The sequence below is a fragment of the Balearica regulorum genome, chromosome 3, assembly GCF_011004875.1.
Source record: "Balearica regulorum gibbericeps isolate bBalReg1 chromosome 3, bBalReg1.pri, whole genome shotgun sequence".
Taxonomy (NCBI): domain Eukaryota; kingdom Metazoa; phylum Chordata; class Aves; order Gruiformes; family Gruidae; genus Balearica; species Balearica regulorum.
In genome coordinates, this window is record NC_046186.1 from 5,677,998 (window position 1) to 5,701,558 (window position 23,561).

Consider the following 23,561-nt stretch of genomic DNA (forward strand, 5'->3'; position numbering starts at 1 on the left):
GAGCAGACAATGACAGGTGGTCTGGTCAGTAATTACTTGAGACTGAATGTGGACAGAAACAGTCAGTGTGCACACAAATACTCTTTTGATCTGGCAGCCTTTCCACTCATTCTCAGCTTACCCCATGTACCTGGAAACACCAAAACAAATATGTGCTTTAATGTTAATGGACACAATAATCTTTTAATCTTTATCTGATACTGGGTAAAATTATCAATTACAGAAATATTCTTGTCTCCTTCTTTGACTTTTACACTATAGAATTGATGTAAAGAAGCCATAGCATGAAGAGGAACTTGGCCCAAGACATTTTTTTAGCCCATGGAAAAATCAATAGGCAAGATTCCACCTTGGTTACCACAATGTCAGTCTGGAGCCACCTCAACAGACAGGTGAGTTTATTTGGAGCTGGAGATTAAGATCAAGTCTTACTATAACTGGATACGTCAATCATTAGCAGAGAGTCTTTGTACCTGGCATTCACACTGACTGCAAATTTCACGTATAAGGACAAATACACACAAAACTCAGAGTATTGCATCTCTTCCAATACAAGAAGTAAAGAGGAAATAAAAATGGACCACAAGCAAACAACTTCCTTCTTGGAAGAACGTGCACTTGACAAATGCGCTGTTCTATCATCTGGTCACTATTTGAATTTTATAATACCTGTGACGCTGAGTCACCTTGTCCTAGCAGGAAACAGAAGACCTATAAATCACCCTCAGATGAAGAACTCCAGTCACTTCCACAACCACCTGAAGAAGGACGGAAGAAACTTCTGATCTTCCTGGAAACAAAAGGTAGGACTTAGATTTGTTTGCTTGCTTAAACTATTGTGATTTTTTTTTCATGTATTAAAATGTATTCTTAAAAAAACCCTTCTTGTCAGAAGATTTGTTGAACAATTTAGGACAATCACAGAAAGAGGATTTTATTCAGCGAAAAATAAGGATTACATAGGCAATAGTGTAACACAAGCTGAAAAAAAGGGAGGAAAAATTGATGAACAGTCAAAAACAGATGAAAAGCTGCCTGTATGCAAGAAAGTAGTATCTTGGCAGATTATATGTACACAAAGAGACAGAGACAGACCGAACATATTGAATTGGATATATATTCTGTTCAGTATATTCTATTGCTATATGCAGCTATCACCACTTATTTTCAGAGTGGGGAAATTACCACCTTGTGTAACTTACCACTCTTGTGTAAGGTAGCTGCTAAGTAGGACTTTGTGCAAGAATGCTGTACAAGTGAAGTGACAGCTTGTATTATTCCATTCCAGGTCTTTTTCAAGGGTAATTAAAAACAATGAGGATGTTATTTTGTAATAGATATTCAATTGTATGAATAATTTAGGATACACTTTTTTTTTCCCCCCTGGAAGAGGGATGGGAAAAACATCTTATATTCACACAAGTTTGCTAAACTCATACAAACTAGGGATGCTAAAGCACTATCTTTCAGTAGCAGATCCCTGTACACAGATGGAGTTGCAGGAAAGTCAGTAAGACTTGGCACATGTCCTGATTTGTGTTTGATTGAGGGGGAAGAGGGGAGGGGGACAGAGAGACTGATTTTAGGACCAGTGCCTAGAAATTAATGCAGAGCAATTAAATTTACATCTCATAAACTATAAGCATTTGGTTGAAATCAGTGGGATTGCCAAAAGTATGTTAATATCTTGGAGCAGGAAACCCACTGGGTCTTAAAAAGCATTCCAATGGCATTTTGAAACTTGTATCAGTATTAAATTACCAATTATATTTAATTGTAAGTTAATTCGTAGAAAATATTACAGTGAATGAATACTTTGCTCATGTCTTTAAGTTAGCTTCTTCAGTCTGGTTTGCAAAATGGAAAGTTTCACCTTTTCAATGCAGAGTTATTTTTTCTTTGAAACAGAGAGTTTGTTTTTACATGTTTTAGGTGCAAAAAGGGTTGTTTCCATTTGCATATCATCGCATTTTGCACTCAAAAGACACATTTTTGCTTGTACCTTGAGTACAGCTAAAAATAACCCCCACCTCTATTTACTTTCTAGTTAGAAATTAAGTGAAAAGAATAATTTCTCATGTTATTGGGAGTAAAATGTTTTATTCCTAACCACCTAAGTCATATTCACTGCAAAGTTTTTTAACAACTCTGAGAAATAAGTGGTAGAAAAGTTACTAAGAAAAAACTTCTGTGATCCTAAAGCACTTCAAGAAGGCATAAGTGATGTCAAAATTAAACAATAAGTGACAAAAGCAATACCAATAACAGGAAAACAATGACTTATACTGTTAATTACCAGTATGTTTTTCCCCTGGATCAACTAGATCTTTCCTTAACTATAAGTGCTTGGAATAAGCCACCCTATTTTGAAGGCTGTGAGAGTTTAATTGTACAGATGTGTCCAGGCTGCCCAGTTTTTTGGCCTCTGAGCTACAGCTGCCCATAGTCACAGTCCACCTCAATGGGCTTTGCTCTTTAGCCGAGCTGGAGCAGCACCCCTGCTTACAGCTGGGGTCTGTGGGTCGTCTCCAGTGCAATGTAAGCTGGCTGGTGAGGAAACTGGGCCTTGTTGTACCATTTGGAAAAGGGTAGTTTTACTTACCCACATGTTCTCCACAAGCCGGAGCACCTTGTGTTTTATATAAACTGGTTGCCTCGAGGGAAAGGGGCTTTGCTGAATATCGAAAGATCAGCAAATCCTATTGGCCTTTCCCCAAGAATAAATTAAAACTAAAACCAGAAGCCCCTCAAAACCAAATAAGAAATTAAACTTATAATATATCTCTGTGGTAACATGCCCATAAATTCCCTCGGAGTGGGAGGCTGGGAAAAATGCCAAAATAAGCAAATTCCACTCTAGTCACCTGCTTGCCTGCCCAAGGTAGCTTAGCAGAAACGAGCTGAATGTAACTCTGATTACAATCAGGCACCTGAACTTTGAAGTGACCTACATTACCTGCTGGATCACTGTAGTGGGATGATATGGTGCTTTGAGCCTCCTAAGCAAGTAGAGTCCTGGCATCCCAGGGTGTGGTGGTTGATTCTTCAATTAGAGAAGGCTCCCATTTCTCTTGCCATTCCACACTACCTGTAAGATAATCAAGAGTTGTCTTTAAAAAATAAAACCAAAAAATGCTTTCTGAAACAAACCTTTCCCAGGAAGCCAGTGCTGGTCCATTTCTGGTCCATCCAGTTCTTCCCCAGTTCACATGCAAGGCTTCACAGTGCTGGTCATTAAGTAAGGGTTTTAAATCCTGACTCAGACACCTAGGTGTGGAGGTCTGCACATGGGCTGAGTGTCTATTTCCCCTTTCGACCAATGCAGTCCAGTCAAAGCAGGCAATGGGGAGTAGGGAGTTTCAGACTAACACAGAAACAAGCTAAATGCAGCATCCTACTCCTGCCATTCAACAGCGTGGCAATGAGCAGAACACTTCCTACAGGAAAGGAAACACTAATTTCCTCCTGAACTGTGAATTCAGATGAAGGTATTTGGCCAGGATTTCATCAGGAAGTATGAGATGTACAGAGCAGTTGATTCATAGAAATTTGGAAATGCGGTGGGTGAGTTAATTTTATATTTTTACTTCTAAAAATGTGAAGATGAGAAAGAAAACATTACCTTAGTACTTAAAAAAACACAAGGAAATACACAGAAGAAAGATGCATTCAGAGAAATGGAAGATCCATAAGAGAAAAAAATGAATTAAATCCTCATTCTCCCCTTTTCAGAGATGATTTTGCCAGTGGTGTTCCTGTGTCTCACAGCTGTGCTGCCTCTGTCCACTGGAGAGGTAGGATCCCTGCTTTGTACTCAGAAAATCTGGATGGGACCCGAGGCACTCATGGTCTGCCTGAATGTGGCTTTTCTTGTGCGCACCGATCAGATGCAGAAAGAGTCTGATTACACATCTAGGATCTGGAAAGCATTTATCCTTGAAGTCTGTTTAATTTCAAAGCAGTAGACAGGTTCCACACTTGTATAACAAACTATATAGGCTCAGCGTTACTTATGAACTGGGTCAGAGATAACTACATTTTCCAGAAGCTCCCATACACAGATCCAGTAATCTGGATCTCCCAGAGATCCAGCCCTTTTCCTGGTAATTCCTCCCAGTTTTACAGGCAGCAGTTACCTAAGTCTTTTCCTTTCTCGTCCTACAGGTCCTGAGCTATGTGCCTCTCCCTTTGCTTACAGTCTCATCCTCTCAACATGTATCGTTGATTTCCCTCAAACAACCAAACAAACAAACATACTCAACGCACACTTAAAGTGGTTATTCCCAAACCATACTTAGTCTGAAGTTTGAAGTTTGCCACTTCTGCTTCAGAAACACTAATGTGACTGAAGGCTTGAGGACATTTCCCCCTAATTCTTCAATTTCTGATCTCCATGCTGCAGTCTAGAAGAACAGTGAAAATGGTTGTAAAGTGGAGGCTGAGTTCTTCACAAGGCTATTTTTTAGTTAGAAAACACATCAAAAGTTTGAGAAATGCTTCCAGTTATGGCAGGAGTAGAACACAATCTATGGTGTGAAAAGCATAGGCACACTTTTTTGTTCAGTGGGATGTTGTGATAGATACCACAAGAGGTCTGTGATAGTCCTGTGATTAAACAACAGGTTCCTTCAATAAAAAAAACCATTGATAGACATGTTTAAAATACTGAAGGGGAACATCATAAGCACATTCATGTCTTCAGCTGATTTTTAGATCCTGTTTCCTCAAAGCCTCATGAAGGAAATTATAATAATAAATGAAGTCTGATTCAGTTGCCCAAATTTAAGAGTCTGCAAGCACATGAAATGTTCCAGGATATCTCAGCCATCCACAGAGGGTTGGCAGATATGACGCAGGAACCGGTGTTTTTCCTGCTAAGCTCTACGCTGTGGAACCACTTAAAGTGCTACTCCACATGGAAGCACCCCTAGAGATACTTAGGAGACAAAGTGTATCACTATCACAGTACCTCCTCCATCACAAGAATCATCTCCTTGATTGATGTTATTATTTTGGTATTTTAATATTTCCTAGACAGGATTCAGGATTTAGTTACATTCAAATTAAAAAAAAATATAACATATCCTTTCAATTTAGGAACTTGAGAATGTCAATGTTCTGCCAACCAGCAAAGCAAATGAGCAAAAGCTGATTGTTGACAAACATAATTCCCTCAGGAGAGGAGTAAAACCAACTGCCAGCAACATGATGAAGATGGTAAGTTGCGTGCTGTAAAGCTATTTTTAATGAGTAATGGACCCTATGAGAGATACAGGACCGTATGAAAGGTCATTTTATTTTATATATCCAGAAGTTCACCCTCCAGACCTTTCCTAAGGCTTGAGCATGGCCAGCACCAAGAGAAACATAAAGATGGGCAAGTGGAAAAAAAGTCTGGAAAATTTTGTGATGTATGAACAATAACGTCTCTTTCCTTTGGAGGAAAAAGGAAAGGGAATGGAGGGGCCACAGCATTGTTCATCTCTTTCTGATGCATTCTTCATCAGTCTTCACATTTTCTATTCTTCTCCTGGGTGCATAGCAACTTTGTTCCTACTCCCCTTACCCCCCCAAAAAAAGGGAAGAAAAGTATTTTGTATATGACTTTTTTCTGGTTTGAAGTGTAATTTCAAAATGTTGGGTTATTAATTGGTGTAATGTGCGGTTATTAATTGGTACATGTCTGAATGACTAATATTTTCTTCTTTCATTGAGGAATGGTGTCCTCCAGCTGCAAAAAATGCCAAAAATTGGGCCAATAAATGTACTTTAAGACACAGTCCTGCTAACATGAGAAGAACCAGTAAGTGAAGCATGAGTGCTAACTGAATAATGTTATAAGTTACTGATGTGACCAGTTTGTGGACTGTTTTATGTTTTGTTTTGAGGGGTTTTCTTTATATGCCATTTATATTCAATGTGATTTTATTAGTGCACAGGACAAAGGCAAAATTCTAGATATAAATCTGTCCAGTAAGTGAGAAAAGTTCAATTCCGTTGTCATCCCATTGCATCAGTTTTACATAGGTATATCCTATTTTCTTCAGTAGGTGAAAAAAATCCATGAGAAAGCATATTCTTTCAAAATATCCATCAGAAAGAAGAGAATCTAGATCCAGTTTACTGCAGAACCCAGATAGCATGTGCTGGATGAAACTGCCTGGGAAGGAAGGGGCAAAGGGTGAAGTTCCAAAACCCTCTGGTGGTGCTAAGCATAATTGCTGAACCAAGACTCATAATTTTTAAATCCCCTGTCAACTTGCAACCTGTAACTATCTTGGAGGTTCATATAAACACTTCAGTCTTTGAATATTGAAGTTACAACTGTACTATGTAAACATAGAATCATAGAATGGTTTGGGTTGGAAGGGACCTTAAAGATGATCTAGTTCCAACCCCCTGCCATGGGCAGGGACACCCTCCACTGGACCAGGTTGCCCAAAGCCCCATCCAACCTGGCCTTGAACACTTCTAGACACGGGGCATCCACAACCTCTATGGGCAATCTGTGCCAGGGCCTCACCACCCTCACAGTGAAGAATTTCTTCCTATTATATAATCTAAATCTGCCCTCTTTTAGTTTCAAGTCATTCTCCCTTGTCCTATCACTACTTGTCCTTGTAAAGAGTCCCTCTCCAGCTTTCCTGTAGCCCCTTTAGGTACTGGAAGGTGCTATAAGGTCTCCCCAGAGCCTTCTCTTCTCCAGGCTGGACAACCCCAAATCTCTCAGCCTGTCTTCATAGGAGAGGTGCTCCAGCCCTCTGATCAGCTTCGTGGCCTTCTGATTGATCTCTGTCTATACTGTATGTAAGATGAGGTCTGTCCTTCAGTCCCCATACTTTTTTTGCCTAAAAAACAAATCCTCTGGTTCTTGCTAAGGTGAGCCTCAGATGAGAACTAATGCACATGCAGTAAGTTGATCAGGGCACCAGACCTGAATAAAAACAGTACGTTAATTCATGTGACAGTGTAGACACTTTCCTGTGTACCAGAAGTAAACTTTAAATTATTGGGATTTTCCCAAGATTTCTGAGCTGTGATCACAATAATAACTAGGTTGCTAACTTTCAAATAGCAAAATTACAGTTGTGAATCTGCGGTGCACATGTGCAGGTGTATCCACAGACATGCAGAAGGTCTGTCAATAACCAAACTACCAGCCAAACAGGCTGGCAAACTGCTCAACTGACAACTTCAGTGTTGACAAAGGGTTATGGCACTGAACTGGATAAAAAAAACAGCCCTGCTGTCCCATCTGGGATGAGAATTTCCCTGGAAATCATACCACCTTTTGCTGTCTTTTTCTCGCACATGTTCCTTTTTTTTTGCATTTCTCAGTGCCTTTCTTTTTTCAGCTGTACAATGTGGTGAAAATCTCTTCATGTCATCTGCCCCTCTCTCGTGGTCCGATGTTATTCAGGCCTGGTACAATGAGGAGAAAGATTTCCAATATGGGACTGGAGCAAAAAGACAAGGTGCTGTAGTTGGCCATTACACTCAGGTAGATGCAACTTTTTTATATTTCAGGCTGCATAAATAAATATCTGTATGTTAGCTAAGCAACATTTACCCTCTCATTATCTTTAAAGGGAATAAACACAATGGAGACATGAGAGTTATTCTGACAAAACAAGATGAAAACTTTCAATGTAACAGAATTAAAAAGAAAATAATAGGCTGTGTCTTTATGGAGTAAAGCATAAAGATACTGGTATTTCAAAATTTCAGGAAGAAATAAAGGGAAGAAATTTATTTGTTTGTTTAACTTCTGAAAATTGCTCAGAGACTGGAAGAATAGGGTTATTAAAATATCAGGAAGGAAATATAAGTAACTGTTACAGTCTCAGACCGTTGACTCAGAGAGTTTCCAGTTTGAAAATGGCTTATGATAACCTCCTGTATTCAACTGCACGAAACACAGGATACAAAATTTTACAGCATGATTCCAACATCTTCTTCAACAGTTTTAACTGAATGAAAACATACATAACTGAGGCAGTTCAATTCAAATGTTTTATACGTACATGTGATAAATTATCATTATATCCTAAATGTTATTTGGTTCAAGGGTGAAAGCAGGGGAAAAAAATGTTTTTACAGCAAGATGGGACTTATATTTTACTATAAAGAGTAAATAACATGACTTAACGTTGCTGCAAATCTATCTTTAAAGCATATTGTACGTAAATGATTTTCATATGTATATTTTCATTCTCTCATGATTTTTATTCTTATACCTACAGGTGGTTTGGTACAACTCTTATCAAATTGGATGTGCTGTTGCTTTCTGTCCCAACAGTATATACAAATACTTTTATGTCTGCCAGTACTGCCCCGCGTACGTACTGATTCTTATTCTGGAACTTCTTATTACATTATCAAAAGTAGTTGGGAGATGGTGAACTTTGTAATAGGGCACATCACCTATAGCTGAGCAACAGGTTTGCTGAGTGTATTAGGAGTATGAAAAGACAGAAAAATGCTCATCAAAAAAATTGACAAGCAAAAACATAAAACACATAAAAGTGACACTGATTTTCAGATTAAATTTCATTTGCCTAAAAATCCTAATTTTCATAATAGTAAATCACAAATAAATATTTTCCACATTCTACTTGAAATCTTGGTTCAGAAAGGCATAACAATATGTACAATACAGTGAAGACTACAATTAATACCAAGAACTTTAGTGGGAATTTTAAGACATAACGATGATTTCATAAACTGTCTAAAATTAATTTTCACATCATAAAATATTGCAATGGGTTGACCTTGGCTGGCCGCCAGTAGCCCACCAAGCTGCTCTATCACTCCTCCTCCTCAACAGGACAGGGGGAGGAAAAAATATGACAAAAAGCTTGTGGATCAAGATAAGGTCAGAGAGACTCACTAGTTACCGTCATGGGCAAAACAGACTCAACTTAGGAAAATTAATTTAATTTATTGCCAATCAAACAGACTAGGATAATGAGAAACAAGAATAAATCTAAAAACACCTCCCCCTGCCCCTCCCTTCTTCCCAGGCGCAACTTCACTCCCAATTTCTCTCCCTCCTCCCCCCCAGCAGCACAGGGGGATGGGGAATGGGGGTTGTGGTCAGTTCATCACACCTTGTCTCTGCTGCTCCTTCCTCCTCAGGAGGAGGACTCCTCACACTCTGCCCCTGCTCCAGCCTGGGGTCCCTCCCATGGCAGACAGTCCTCCACCAACTTCTCCAGCGTGAGTCCTTCCAACAGATTGCAGTCCTTCATGAACTGCTCCAGTGTGGGTCCCTCCCATGTGGTGCAGACCTTTCCAGATAAATCCAACACATATATAAAAATTGCTTCACATATAACAAAGACTGAGAGAAAATTAATATATGTATGCATCCATATAATTAAGTTTTATTCTCAGATATCTTATAGTGACTTCATAGCTCATGTTGGTAATCTTGATGTTTCAGGGGGAATCTTCTAAATTCAATTCAGACACCCTACAAAAAAGGAAAACCCTGTGGTGACTGCCCTAATGCTTGTGAGAATGGATTATGCAGTAAGTTTTAAGCATTTTAATTGTATCATCTCAGGTAAAGTTGATGCTTTTAAAAAATCCTAATTAATTTATGCAGATTTTGAAATTATTTGTTCAAATATCAGGCCAAAAGCACTATTACAGAATCACACTTGAGCATGCTAGGTGCCTTACCTAGGTGGAACAACTTGTGGAGTGAAACCAAAGAAGGAGTCTATGAGAAGGGTGGGCAAATGTTAGACAGTAGCTGGTGTACATTAGGATGCAGTTACCCTCCACTTTACGGATCAGGATATTCATGTGGCCTAGATACCTTCATTAAACATGACAATGTCTGAATCTCCGTATGGAAACTTTCATGCTTACTTCCTAGTGTAAGAAGATGCATTGACTGCTGTGAGGTCAAAGATACATTTATACCAATGGTAGCACAGAAATCTCAGCTTCAGATTTCCAGCTGTAGCTTATACAGTTTTCCATAATCAAGAGAGGCAATTCTCACCCTTGAATCCAGGAAATGCCAGGGAAGGAGAAGGGGACTTCTTTATCTGTTTTTCTTCTTCCTTCTTTGAACAATGGTGCTGATCAGGTAGCAGTAGCAACACACTTGATAAGAGCAAGTAGCAAATATGAGTTTTAAGAATTCTAGTAGAAAATAAAAACATATGAGCTGAGTCTCATAATGCAAGACTTAATTTCAAATCTAACTTCTGTTACATAATTAACCTAATTCTCATCATGAGCTATAGTATAAAGAAATAAAGCTTCAAAACACCTTGCAAGTTTAGTGAGAAACCTCCTCGAAAAAGCTACAAATTTTGTATGTGTCGTCAAAGGTTTTAGATGCTGCTGTGGACTAAAAGACAACAAAGAGGAAAAAATTACAGAGAAAAGAAATATTGATGGCAAATTATCCTAAAAGGAAATGCTGTAGGTTCTCATTCCCCATTTATACCTAATTTTGTGTTTCATTTCATTTTCAGCCAAGCTTTGAAAGTTTGAAGATGTTTATTCCAACTACCTTGGCAAAGTCTCCTGGATGTACCCATATCTTCATCAAATTCACTGCCCTGCTTCCTGCTAATGCAAAACTGAAATAAAATAACAGGCTCAACTTTTCCCTTCCTGGACATCCATCTCCTTAGTGACTTCTTCCATAAGAACAGATTCCATCCTGCCTCTCCTACATATGCAGAAGAACTAACTTCAGTCCAATGACCCACACAAGAAATATATATATATATGTATATATTCCATTCATATAATGGTTTAGAATACAGTGGAGATCTTAACTGAAATTTGGCATTTGGGTACCAAATACATTTAATGGTTAGCTTCTCACATCTTTCTTTTCCCAAAAATGTTATCTAAGGAGCACTGTTTGAAGTTCTGTGGTTCCATATGTTTCATATGATCTTAGTATAGATGAACAGTTCTTGGTCATGCAACTAGTCTTAACTTGACCAACATTTTGAACTATTGTACTGTTAAGAGAACCAGAAGATAAACAGAATTACCTGAAATATACAGTTCTCAAAATGAATTAGGAGAGCAGTGCAGTTTCCACTAGAACTATTCTGGTTTAGAATCTGTATCTTTTGCTGACATACATTCTACTTCATAATTCTCAGTTGTACTTAAACATTAAAAAAAAAAAGTGTATTTCATTTAAATTAATAATTCTGCTTATAGTATAAGATTACATTTAGTGTAAATACAGCTAACCAAACCTGCCCTGTAATGGAAAAGAACTGTCTGAGAAAAGGGCTTCATTCACAAAAACAGATAGCCATGTGGAAAGATCCCTGTGTTTGGAACCTTTGCATTTAACAACAAATAAGAATGTCTTCCAAAATTATTTTTTTAATATCTGCTTTTGCTGTATCAATCATTAAATTACTAGTTCTTCACTGATGAATTCATTGTATTTTTCCTTATTACTGTGAAATACTGTTCACTTCCACCAACTTTATGACTTTATAAGTATTAAGCCTGATTCTTCAGTAGCATGAGCAGAAAGAGTTCATGTGAGAAACTGAAGATTTCCTAGGCAAAAACAGAAGCCAGGCAAACAACTTTCCTTCAGACTCTCTTTCAGAGTATAACTATTAAGATAAATAACATGCAATACTCACTTCTGTGACTTTTGGGAAGCAAGTGTTCTACTGTGCAGTCAACAGTGGGACTAAATATCATTTTAGTCTCATCTTACAATGGTTTCACATTCCAGTCCTCTCTTAGTAAGGAAGCTGCTGTCATAATTGAGATTCCAGGTCCCTGAGTCTTTGGCACAGAATAATTTCAGCACACATTTCTGACTCATTCATTTCAATGGCAATTTCAACACACATTTCCAACTCATTCATTTCAATGGCATGTTTTCTAGTATGAAAGATGTGCATTAAGTTAAAATCCTTTCACAATTTAAAGTGCTTATTGTTTCTGTTGTGTTTTTTTCTCATTCATCTCCAAAACTTTTTCCCTCTATGGTATACTGACCTCTCATGTGGGTACATCTCTGCTTGTAAATTAAGCAATGTCAGGACACAGATGTGAGCGCTGAAACATGAATTACTGCACTTTTAAATAGCACAGATCCAAGTAAGAATGACGATAATGCAATAGCTAATCCAGTGCTGTTATCAATAGGGGAATGGGTAGACCTGTCACCCTCCACTCCTAAAAAAGTCCGTTTACTGTGAGTAACAGGTCTAGAAATCTATTCCCTTCCATTGAAACCCATAACACAAGAACTGATTTCTCAGTCACTCACAAGAGGCAAGAAGTAGTGTAATGAGGTAAAAATCAGCCCTCATACATCTCACCTGTGAAGACCCAGGGAAATAAAGGTCAATAAGCCTAATTTAGATATCCAGAAAGATAATGCACCAAATTGTTTACTAGTCATTTTGTCATCAGTAAAGTATAAAATACCAGCATGTATTTGTCACAAGCTGATCTTGCCAAACCAAACTTTCTTCTTCAATGAGTAAATTGGACAAGTGGATGTTGTTTTGGCTTAGGTAGCATGTTTGACAAAGTTGTAAAAGACATTTGCAAACCACGGAGATGTGGTTCAGATGAAAGTAATAACATATGGCACATACACACTGTTGAACACACAGATACATGATGCTCCTGTGCAGGGGGAAGAGATAGAGGCCTCTGGCAACGTGGTGAGCCTTTGACACCATTTTCCACAGCATTCTCCTGGAGATACTGGGTGCTCATGTCTTGGACAGGAGCACACTGGGTAAACAACTGGCTGGATGACTGGGCCCAAAGAGTTGTAATGAACACAGTTAAATCCAGTTGGTGGCCAGTCACAAGTGGTGTTCCCCAGGGCTCAGTATTGGGGTTAGTTCTTTTTAATATCTTTATCAATGATCTGGACGAGGGGATCGAGTGCACCTTCAGTAAGTTCAGTAAGTTGGGTGGGAATGTTGATCTGCTGGAGGGTAGGAAGGCTCTACAGAGGGATCTGGACAGGCTGGATCGAAGTTCCGAGGCCAGCTGTATGAGGTTCAACAAGGCCAAGTGCCAGGTCCTGCACTTGGGTCACAACAGCCCCAGGCAACGCTACAGGCTTGGGGAAGAGTGGCTGGAAAGCTGCCTGGCAGAAAAGGACCTGGGGGTGCTGGTTGACAGCCAGCTGAACATGAGCCAGCAGTGTGCCCAGGTAGCCAAGAAGGCCAACAGCATCCTGGCTTCTGTCAGAAATAGTGTGGCCAGCAGGACCAGGGCAGTGATCGTCCCCCTGTACTCAGCTCTGGTGAAGCTGCACCTGGAGTTCTGTGTTCAGTTTTGGGCCCCTCACTACAAGAAGGACATTGAGGTGCTGGAGCATGTCCAGAGAAGGACAACAAAGTGGTGAAGGGACTGGAGCACAAGTCTGATGAGGAGTAGCTGAGGGAATTGGGCTTGTTTAGCCTGGAGAAAAGGAGTCTGAGGGGAGATCTTATCGCTCTCTACAGCTACCCGAAAGGAGGTTGTGGCCAAGTGGGTGTTGGTCTCTTCTCCCAAGTAACAAGCAATAGGACAAGAGGAAACGGCCTCACGTTGTGCCAGGGGAGGTTTAGATTGGATGTTAGGAAAAATTTCTTCGCTGAAGAAATCAGGCACTGGAAGAGGCTGCCCAGGGAAGTGGTGGAGTCACCATCTCTGGAGCTATTTCAAAGACGTGTAGATGTGGTGCTTAGGGACATGGTGTAGTGGTGGACTTGGCAGTGCTAGGTTAACAGTTGGACTTGATGATCTTAAAGGTCTTTTCCGAGCAGAACAATTCTATCATTCTGTGATTCTATGATTCTATATATTATAATGGCTTTCAAGTCTTTTACTAGCACTGCTTGGTTGTAGCACAATGGTTTGGTCCCAGAGTCAGTCACTAAACCTTTCTCATGCCCAAGAAAAAACAGTAGCTCAACCCCACATAAAGCAGTGGTCATAGCCATCTTCCTTCCAATATATGCTTAAATGAAAAAAGTTATTGTTGGAGGTCTACTTGTACTTCATAATGCATTGCAAGGCATTGTGCCTTGTCCTTGATAGCTCCCTGAGGTCACTGGGGTCCCCACATCAGACTGTGCATTCCTCCTAACACATTCTGTTCCTGGGTTGTTTCACCTTTCATGGTGAAACCCTTGAAACCCTTCCTACCTTTACCAACGATCCAGAGCTGACAAGGAGCTGCCATGGGAGGGCCCAAGGAAAGGGGTTGTTTCCCATTCGTCCTTCTCACCTACTTCTGATGGAGCTCCCTGAAGACAGCTGGCTGCTCTAGGACAGTGCCTGAATTATGTCCCATAACATGGGCCCCTGCTTCACTGTGGAAAAGTACACAGTTTGGAGAAGGATAGGATAGGGTAGGATAAATTCAGTTGGAAGGGACCTAAACCGATCATCTAGTCCAACCGCCTGACCACAAACTACTTAAGTTTACTCTCACTTTGTGCGGTGGTGTAGTAACAGGAACAGCAAAACTTCATCATACACACGGTTCAGCTAAGGCAGTATCCTGTCTCTCACCATTACAAAAATAATGTCTTTTGATGGCAGGTAGAAATTTCCTGTGGCAGGTTGAACTGAGTTTGCTCTTTCTCAGATTTGATATCTAACAGTCATAGCATCCTTTTAGTGCTGAAGCAGAAACGTTAATGTCATTTTGAAAATGTATCATCATTAGTTATGAAACTTCTGGATATTCCTAGAACGTATGCTGCCTTCTGAAAGCTGTAAGATGGAAGTATTTTACACCCTTCTCATTCTGTAGGTCTTATTTTTTTCAGAATTTGAAGAAATGTTCTTGAAACCTGCAAAGCAAAAACATGCAGTACACTTTTAAATGTGTGCCTAGAGCCTTGATTGATTTGACACTTTAAAGTGTTACAACCATGTTTCAAGGGTGAGGATGGAAAAATAGTGAAGTCTTGTTATGTGTGGTGGGTTAGAAAAATCCCTCCTGAAACTGTGAATTGCCTCTAACTTAGCATCTCTCCTGGTTGCACGATGCAACAGCTCTTTCCCAAAATTCAAGAAAAAGATATTTTATGTGCTTTAAAGTAACATTTGTTCTCTGTGAGAGGGAGCTGAATGAAACAAAGTGTGTGTCCATCTGAACAAAATAACTGCAAGAAGGATCTCTAATTTTTAAATAACACCCTCATCATAGAGCTAACTTCCCTTAAGCCAAAGAATGCTTTGCACTTGTTGGCATGTGACAGGAAGATACTGTTTAACAATAGATTTGTATATCCAATACCTTTATAAAAGAAGTTAATTTTAGGTAAATGGCAATGCATTCCAAAGATTGGTGAGACCTATTATAACTTCCAAATTGTATATCAGGTAGGATATACAACAGGAGGAGAAAAACGACTACATGTCTCTTTTCAAGACTATTTTCACATGAATAGGTTGGGGTTTTTTTTACTTCATTTTGCTTGTATCTTTTTATTCATTTCCAAATAACATCCAAGGAGCAAACTCCACGTGTTAAAAGACAGGGCTAGCAACCAATCACGTGGGCTTAGTATAAGGATAACTTGTCTTTGAGAGCAGAAATGACAAACCAACAAATCTCATAAATTAATCTAAACTGTTGAAAACTGACTTTTGATAATGTAATGTCTTCAGTGAATTTCTTTCCATACTTTCTTGAGATTTGAAGAGGGAGCTGTGGTTTGTTTTTTTTTTAATCTGCCTGACACCTTTCAGCAAAGCACTGCCTGGCATGTATCTAAAAGGCAAAAATGTACTTGCCACAAGAGACATCATCATTAGATAATACAGTTCACAAATATTAATGTTTTAAAATATGCTAATGAAGTTTAACATCCTGCACACTATTTTTAATATATCTATCAACTTTTTTTCCCCTTTTTCGCACTAAGCATGTTATTAACATTTGAGGAAGCCAAGAAATGTAGGCTCTGCAATTACTACCAACATCTTGCTATGAAAGCTTACATGAATGCAGTGATCAAAATATGGAAAATTACATAGTATTCAAATACAGTCTTGAAGAAAGTCCTAAGCTTTAAATGGAAGGACAGCTTGACTTGTTGAAATGCATGTCACAAGTAGCTGAAATTGCATGGTAGATAAAATTTTCCATTCCTCAGCTAAACCTAATTGGATGATAACTAAAAAGAGAGAGAGAATACAGTGAGCTTTTAAGGATTGGGAGTATATACCATAGTGAAGTTACATTTATACTTTTCACACTTCTGATTTTGATTGACACAGTAGACAAATACATTGATTTTTAGTGCATTTTTTCCCTATGTTTTTTGCAGGAGCATGTACCTTTGGCTTTCTCTCTTACATAATTATGTAAACCCAGACAAATTAATTTGAATTGTACATTGAAATGGCAGGATTTTTTTTCCTATCCAGTTAAATCCTGCCAATGCTGGGTTGTCCTTCCATACTGTTTGTCTAACTTTTAACCTATCATATGTAAGATTGGATTTCTCAAACAGATTTCCTCAGAGGCTGAGTCATCATCTGCTACATACTATGCTATATCTAATACCAGCCTCTTCACAGTCTGCATTAGCCAGGTTTTTATTCTGTTCTGCAAGAGTAAAGACGTCATCAAAAGTACAGTGGACTTTAAAATGGCCTACAAAAAAAAAAAAAAAAAAAAAAAGATACTTCAAATATTAATCGTCTGAGCAGAAAGGTGCCTTTTCTACTTGTATAGAGATAATCCCCACTAATTTTCTCTGTAACAGTTAGCCACAGAAAAGCCTTTTAGATAAGTCTTATGCAACAAAGTAATGAATGCTGTTCTAACTCTTTCTATACCATTTTCAGATGGATTTCCTGACTTTACATGTGTGTCCACCTGCTCTGCTATATCACCTTGCTGGACAGGTAAGAATGATAAGACATACTTTAAAGAAAACAGAAATAATCTACAGATAGTTTTCCTATTTGTAGATTATTGTTTTATCATTTTGCAGCTGCAAAATAAAACAATGGATATATACCCAGGAGATGCATGTGCAGGTCTTATGAGGGCCAGAGATCATGTGTGCCCTCAGCTGGTCCAAGAAATACTGATATTTTACAGTCAGCTGTGGCACCCACAATCCTCTCTTTGGCACCCAGACTGCCTTACACAAGAGGTAACTGTCTACAAATTAGATGCAAATTGCAACAAAAGACTGAGCAAGGAGTGGCCTATTTCAATTTAATAGGGAACAAGGTTTTAATCCTCCCACTCCCTCCGTGCTGTGGCATGCATAAGGGTTACAGATTTCCCTTGGCATGGCAGAGAGCTATCAGAGGGGGTTAGGACCACACATCTGGATTTAAGCAGCTGTATTTCTCCCAGAGCTGTCTGTAGGGAACTTTTAATCTGGGTCTCAGCCTGTCCACAAACGAGCACTCTCTGTAATATGTCAAGAATAAACCTCTTACTGTTTCAGCTTTAATGGCAGGGACTGTCCATTGCTGTAAGTATATTTATTATTCTGCCTATAATATACTATGGCCATAGTTTGCTAAGTTCATCATTTAGTAGCAGTGCCGTATCAAACAATTTCCATCTATTTTTCCATAAGTATTGCTGTTAATGCTGTTCTGGCTGTTTTGGGGGCATCTGGTTTTCAGGGAGTTGGTGTACGATTCAAAAAAACTTATCAAAAATCAGTTCATTTTGATCTGGGCAAGCTCCTCAGCACAATTTACAATAAGGTCCAAAATCAAGTCTTTTTGTTACAACTGAGGGGCTGTAAAAAAGGCAGAAATGAGCTTTGTGGGAGGGGGAATGTTAAAATATGCTATTACTTCATGCATAGCTCATGGGTGGGATTTAAGACATAATCTGTTAAAGTCCAGACACTGAGTTTGTAGGGGTAGAATTGAGAGACAGGGGAGCAGCAAAAAATTACTAGAACAGTTTGGCTGTCTCATCTAACAGCACCATGGAAGCGAAGTTACCTGGGATGGCTTACACAGGTTACCACCAACAGAAGAAGATCATCCCCAGTGCCACCACTACATTTCCTACTTACCGAGCTGATTCCATCTCCCAGTCTGGCAGAAAACTCTCCACAGTCTAGCTGGTACTGAGACATGCAGACACAGAAAGGAACAGAATCTCCCCCAGCAACAGTGGGAAACTGCTAGATGGCTCCAAATCAGGTGCATCCCAGGAGTGTATTCGGAAGAGATGGCTGAGCTCCCCTTTTCTCTCCTTTCATCTGTTTCCCCACTTCAGCCACCAGCAAGGTCCCTCCTCATCAACAATAAGCTGATGTGCTTGTGGTCCTTATCAAGTAGATGTGCTGTGAAGGGAATGAATTAAAAGGAAAGGATAAGGAAGGCAGTGGATGGGAAGTGGTCATCCCATCCACTGTTTATTCAGCCTGCACTGCAGCTCAGAGAGAGGGACAGATCCAACTTTTCTTATTTCTTTAAGGAATGCAGTCTTGCTGCTGCAAGGAGTCCCCAGTGCTGTGCAAATCAGTGCATTTAATCCCACAGTCCTCAGTACAGGAAAACAATAAGTGAAAGACTTGGGATGGTCCACCTATATGTAGTGGCAGTGCTGCATTAAAATAATTCACTGGGTTTTCCAGAGCTTGTGCTCCTCCATTTACACCCAGTTATGTACCACACTTCATTCTAGGGACTCTTACCAACACCCACATCCCTATGCATGGGACTCTTGCTTCCACGTGAAATCAGGCTTAGTTCAGAGAAGAAATTTTCTTCTTTCAATACCTGCTATTTATTACCTGCAGAGCGGTCAAGTTTTTCACCTACGGGTGTGAAAATTAAGTGCTTAATCCCATTCTGTCTCCGTCAACTGTATTGCTAAATTTTGACGATAATTTGTCTCTATATCTTTGCTTGGCTGCATAGTTTGCTCTGCCTAGTTAAGGCATAATGGTTCTCTGAATGGTAGACAGGAGTTTGTACAGCACCCTTTGGGATAAGCTCTAAACTAGAGTTCCATCCCCTCGATACACCCTTTGCTATGAGGTTCAGTACACCAACTGTATACAGGTCAGATCTGGCCTTCATTTTCTGTATATCTCACACTCTAAAAATCAGTTTCATAATCTACAGCAAATCAGACCCTTTAAACAGAAGTTTAAAGCAATCTGAAGGAAAACAAATACCTTCTAAAGACTTAAGTATAAATGCTTAGATGTGTCAGTTCTAGAAGGTGGCTGAAAACATTTCATGAAAAGGATCTCATTCCCTAGTCAGTCTGGTTTTTGAGAGCCATTTCTCATGACATTTAATCATGAATAAAGGTACTTCTTGGTATTAATAAAAGTTATAAAGCTTTGGAGAGGCTTTTGTCCAAAAAAGGTATGAAATACAAGACTTTTTGTTAGCCCCTTCACAGAAGGCTGCCTTTGGGAAACATTTCTTGTGAGACTGACTGGCAGAGATTTGAACCCCTTGCCCAGCTTAGACTGGTGAGGTGTATGGTGTAACTAAAGGTTCTACCATTCTAACTTGGAAAATTATAGAAAAGAGATAGCACTTTAAGAAAGCTGCATCTTTCTCATTTCCACTTCATTAAATCAGTCTTCTTCCCATTTGAAATCAGCTAGGATGAGCACATGCAGCAGAATGGACTTGCAGTGCTTGGTAATCTGTAATGTTAAGTATGGCTTGAAAGCTAGTTCATCTATCACGTTTTCAAATGTTCCATTATTTATATTTCAGCAAACTCTTGCAAATGTGCAGACAACTACACAAATTGTCATGTATACAAATTTAAAAAGGAGGTGAACATATTGCTGCAATTCAGCATCATTATCAGGCTTCCTGTGCACTATTGAAATAAGATAAACAGGGCCATATTCCTCACAGTGGTATGACAACGAAAACACTGTTTGTGTCCTAGTACTGTGATCTTTAGTCTAGTCACCCAACTTAGCTTTAGGCAAGGTGTGGGGAATCCCATGCTCTCACCTGCAATGACACCATGGCTCAGTTACTGCTGCTCTCTGCTTTCCTTTTGTCTCATAGCATCCTCTTTCCATGACATGCTCTCTGGGAAGAAGCTATCCCCACGGTATATCCATGCTGTTATATTAATGACTGAAGTTCCATGTGGCTCTAAGTGTTTCTTTGGAACTGATTTTATCCTGGCCGTAGCTCAGGTAATACCAGCAGCCTCCATGGCTCCATGGGGTGCAGCTGCCCTGCTATTTACCCCCTCCCTGTGTGGGTTTTGTAGCCTTTGCAAGAGCTCTGGGTGGTCCCCAGGATGAGGCACAGCCTCAGGGTGATGGAGAGACCGTGCAGTCACACAACAGTCTCACACTATAACCATCAGACTGGCCAGTACTAACAAGGACCTGCATTTCCCTAATCCATCCCTTTGTCTCTCTCCTCACCAAATCCATATCCGCTTGCCATGAGCAGTAACCAAGTTAGTTTTAGCTGTCTGTGAAAGTGTCCTGGTGCCTAATTAACCTTTACTGAGATAAATCAGCACACTAACCCAACAGAAAACCATTCCTCTAGTTAGTTTTCTCTTAGAGGGGATCTCTCCTCTAATCACAGCATCAAAGCTAATACAAACCAGGACCTTAAGCAATTGAATGTGTTCGACTTGCCTGCATCCTGTACCTGTCCTGAGCTGCTAGCATTAAACATCCACACTCACACAAAGGCAAAAAACTTCCCGAGGCGTGGGGAACGGCTAAACAAGAATTTGTTTCTCGTTTAAATGTGCCTTAAGATCTGCAGCTGCAACACTCTAACAAAACAGAAAACAGGTCAAAAGAAGCACTCATTAGATGCAACCCCTCTACAGCGTTACCGCTAAGATTTTAGTGCCGGGGGAATACATTGTGGAGTCTGTCATGTATTTATCTCTCAGCTTATCAGAGGCTTGTGTCAAAGAAAATGATAAGTAAAAGATAAGTTAGTTCGAGACTGACAAGACCATGTTGTCTAGGTTGCTTGAACAGCAACACAGCAACATGTTAACCAGCATCGTTAGCAGAATCGTGAATAGGAATTGCATGCCTGATGGCACTTGTGAGGAGCAGCTACCATCTAATGAGTGCTACGGGTCTTTGGTTAGTGCCGTGTACTGCCAGCTACATCTGCGAAACAAGGTGAAGATAAAAGATAAGGAATAATAAAGTAGGATGTCATTAATCAGCTTCTACAAAAGTAGCATATCAGTAGATAGCATTTAATAATACATCGCCCCAAGCAGCTCGATGTCTGAGCCTGATCTCATCTTCTGCATAAAGCATCTCCCTTGAGCCCAAGCTGTCTTTGTTCACTTTATGAACTGCAGCATCGGACCCGCTTTGCTGTTAGTGGGTGGTAGCAGGAGGCTCATCCTGCCAGGAGGTGATACACAATACATAGGTTACCTTTTTGCTGCCTTTTAGGGACTAACGCGAAATAACAAGGCCATTCAGGTCAACCCATCACCTAATAAGCCATAACTGCCAGCCAGTCCACCCATTGCCAGTTAATAAGAAACAAGTCTGCACAGGTTAGGCACTGAAGACACCTGTTAGCCAACAGGTACCACACAGCTCCTGTGTCAACCAAAGGAAATGAGCTTACCTATTAAAATATCAGGAATATCAATATGGGGGGTGGGGGGGGATCCATCCTGGGTTACTTTGATCGTCTACAGCCAGTTTAGTCATACTGACTAAAGGGAGATAAATGGGTAATTTTGTGGAATAATCCATAGGAAACTCAAAAAATTTTCTCAAACAAACAGAGGCATTATGTGATACTCTGGGTTGGCAAAAATCTACACATAGAGATGGTGGGTACTCTACAGGATCTACAGAAGAACGAAAGGATAGTTTTAGAGCGCTAAAAGCAATTGCTATGGATCTTCACCTTTGCAGTCAGTGAAGCTGTTTGACATTATATTGGTTTTTGCTGGGCTAGAATTAATTTTCTTCATTGGGAGCTCATATGGTGCTGTGTCTTGGACTTGTGACCAAAACAATGTTGATAACACACTGGTGTTTTAGTTATTGCTAAGCAGTGCTTACCCAGTGTCAAGGTCATCTCTGCTTCTCACACCACCTCATCAGTGAGTAGGCTGGGGGTGCCCAAGAAGATTAAAGTAGACACAGTCAGGACAGCTGACCCCAACTGGCCAGAGGAATATCCCACACCATATGCTGTCATGCTCAGCAATAAAAGCTGTGGGAGAGGAGGAGGAAGGGAGAGATGTTTGGAGTGATGGTGTCCTGCTTTCCTGGAGATGGCTGAACACCTGCCTGTCGATGGGAAGTAGTGAATGAATCCTTTATTTTGCTTTGTTTGTGCATGCAGCTTTTGCTTTCCCTATTAAACAGTCTTTATCCCAACCCATGAGTTTTTGCACTTTTACCCTTCTGATTCTCTCCCGCCATCCCACTGAGGAGGAGAGAGCAAGTGACTGTGTGGGACCTAGCTCCCTACCAGGGCTAAACCACAACAGCCAGAAAAACTTTGCCATCTCTCATGATGTTCCTGTCGATGGAACTAGATGGTCTTTAAAGGTCCCTTCCAACCCAAATCATTCTATGATTTTATGAGACCCATTGTTCTGCATGAAAAGCAAATTTTTTTCATGCCACTGTTTCCAGTAGGTGTCTCACACAAGTGCACCATGCAGGTGAACAATCCCCATTTCTGGGGAAGCAGCAGGCACGTTTCAAACACAAAATAGCAACTGTACAGCATGCCTGTGTATTCCACATATATGGAATACGTATGGTATGTGTAGTATTGTCCACCCTCATGAACAGGTGTTGTGTGACTGTGCAAATGGAAAACATCTCAACAACTGCACTGCACTCTAAAAACAGCCCTCATATGCAGGGCAGGAATGGGTGACGTGTGTACATATCAGAGCTATGAAGGTACTTGTGATTAGCTAAGCAGCTGAAGAAGTGGAGAGGTGCAATTTTGCATTGCTGCTCACAGAGTGAACACAGCACATTTTAATCATTCCTACAGACCATATAAAGACACCATCAAGCACACCCTGAAGGTAACACTCTGATGAGAAGATGAATCAGTTAAGAACAGGTTTTCCTCCTGGTGACTTTGCGCCGCTATTTCCAGCAAACATGAACTAGCTCATAGGCCTTCCTTACGTGTATCCATTGCAGTCTAACTCATTCCCTGATTATTTTAGAGGATACATACACTCTTTTCATCAGTCACTGATGGCATTCTACAGTAGGAAGAATAAATGCTGTCTCCATGGCATGACCTGAATCTATTCTTAGCTTTAGACCTTTTTCTAGATCTTCCTCCAAATCCTTTCCACCTATTGTTTTTTCCATGTCTATCTATATTGATAGGTTACAGAGAGCCAAAACACAGGCTTAAGTGCTCATGTGATTTTCTGTGTCTTTACAGTCTTAGTCCTTGACACTATTTTGGCTTAGACCAACCAGCATTACGCTCCAGAAAAGCCTTGACATGGTTGAGAGGTTAGTAATGCCAAGGGCACTTCATTACTGGCAACTTGGAAGATGTCATAGTGATTCAAGACGTAGAGTTCAGCTATACTGACCAGAGCCAAACCA

At 40.0% G+C, this 23,561-nt stretch overlaps 1 protein-coding gene across 2 annotated transcripts; it reads left to right on the forward strand.

Moving 5' to 3' along the window:
* Window positions 1-286: 286 nt before the first annotated feature.
* Window positions 287-10,744, forward strand: LOC104640654 (cysteine-rich venom protein TEL1). 2 transcript variants are annotated; one of them, XM_075750425.1, is made up of 9 exons: window positions 287-392; window positions 700-803; window positions 3,733-3,794; window positions 5,098-5,217; window positions 5,716-5,803; window positions 7,356-7,501; window positions 8,244-8,338; window positions 9,446-9,534; window positions 10,497-10,744. In XM_075750425.1, exons 1-9 carry the CDS (start codon window positions 322-324, stop codon window positions 10,505-10,507), a joined length of 786 nt encoding a protein of 261 aa, XP_075606540.1. In that variant the 5' UTR covers window positions 287-321; the 3' UTR covers window positions 10,508-10,744. The 2 variants fall into 2 exon arrangements, with proteins under 2 accessions (XP_075606540.1, XP_010307384.2); XM_010309082.2 differs by lacking the exon at window positions 287-392 and having other exon boundaries at window positions 611-803.
* Window positions 10,745-23,561: the final 12,817 nt, after the last annotated feature.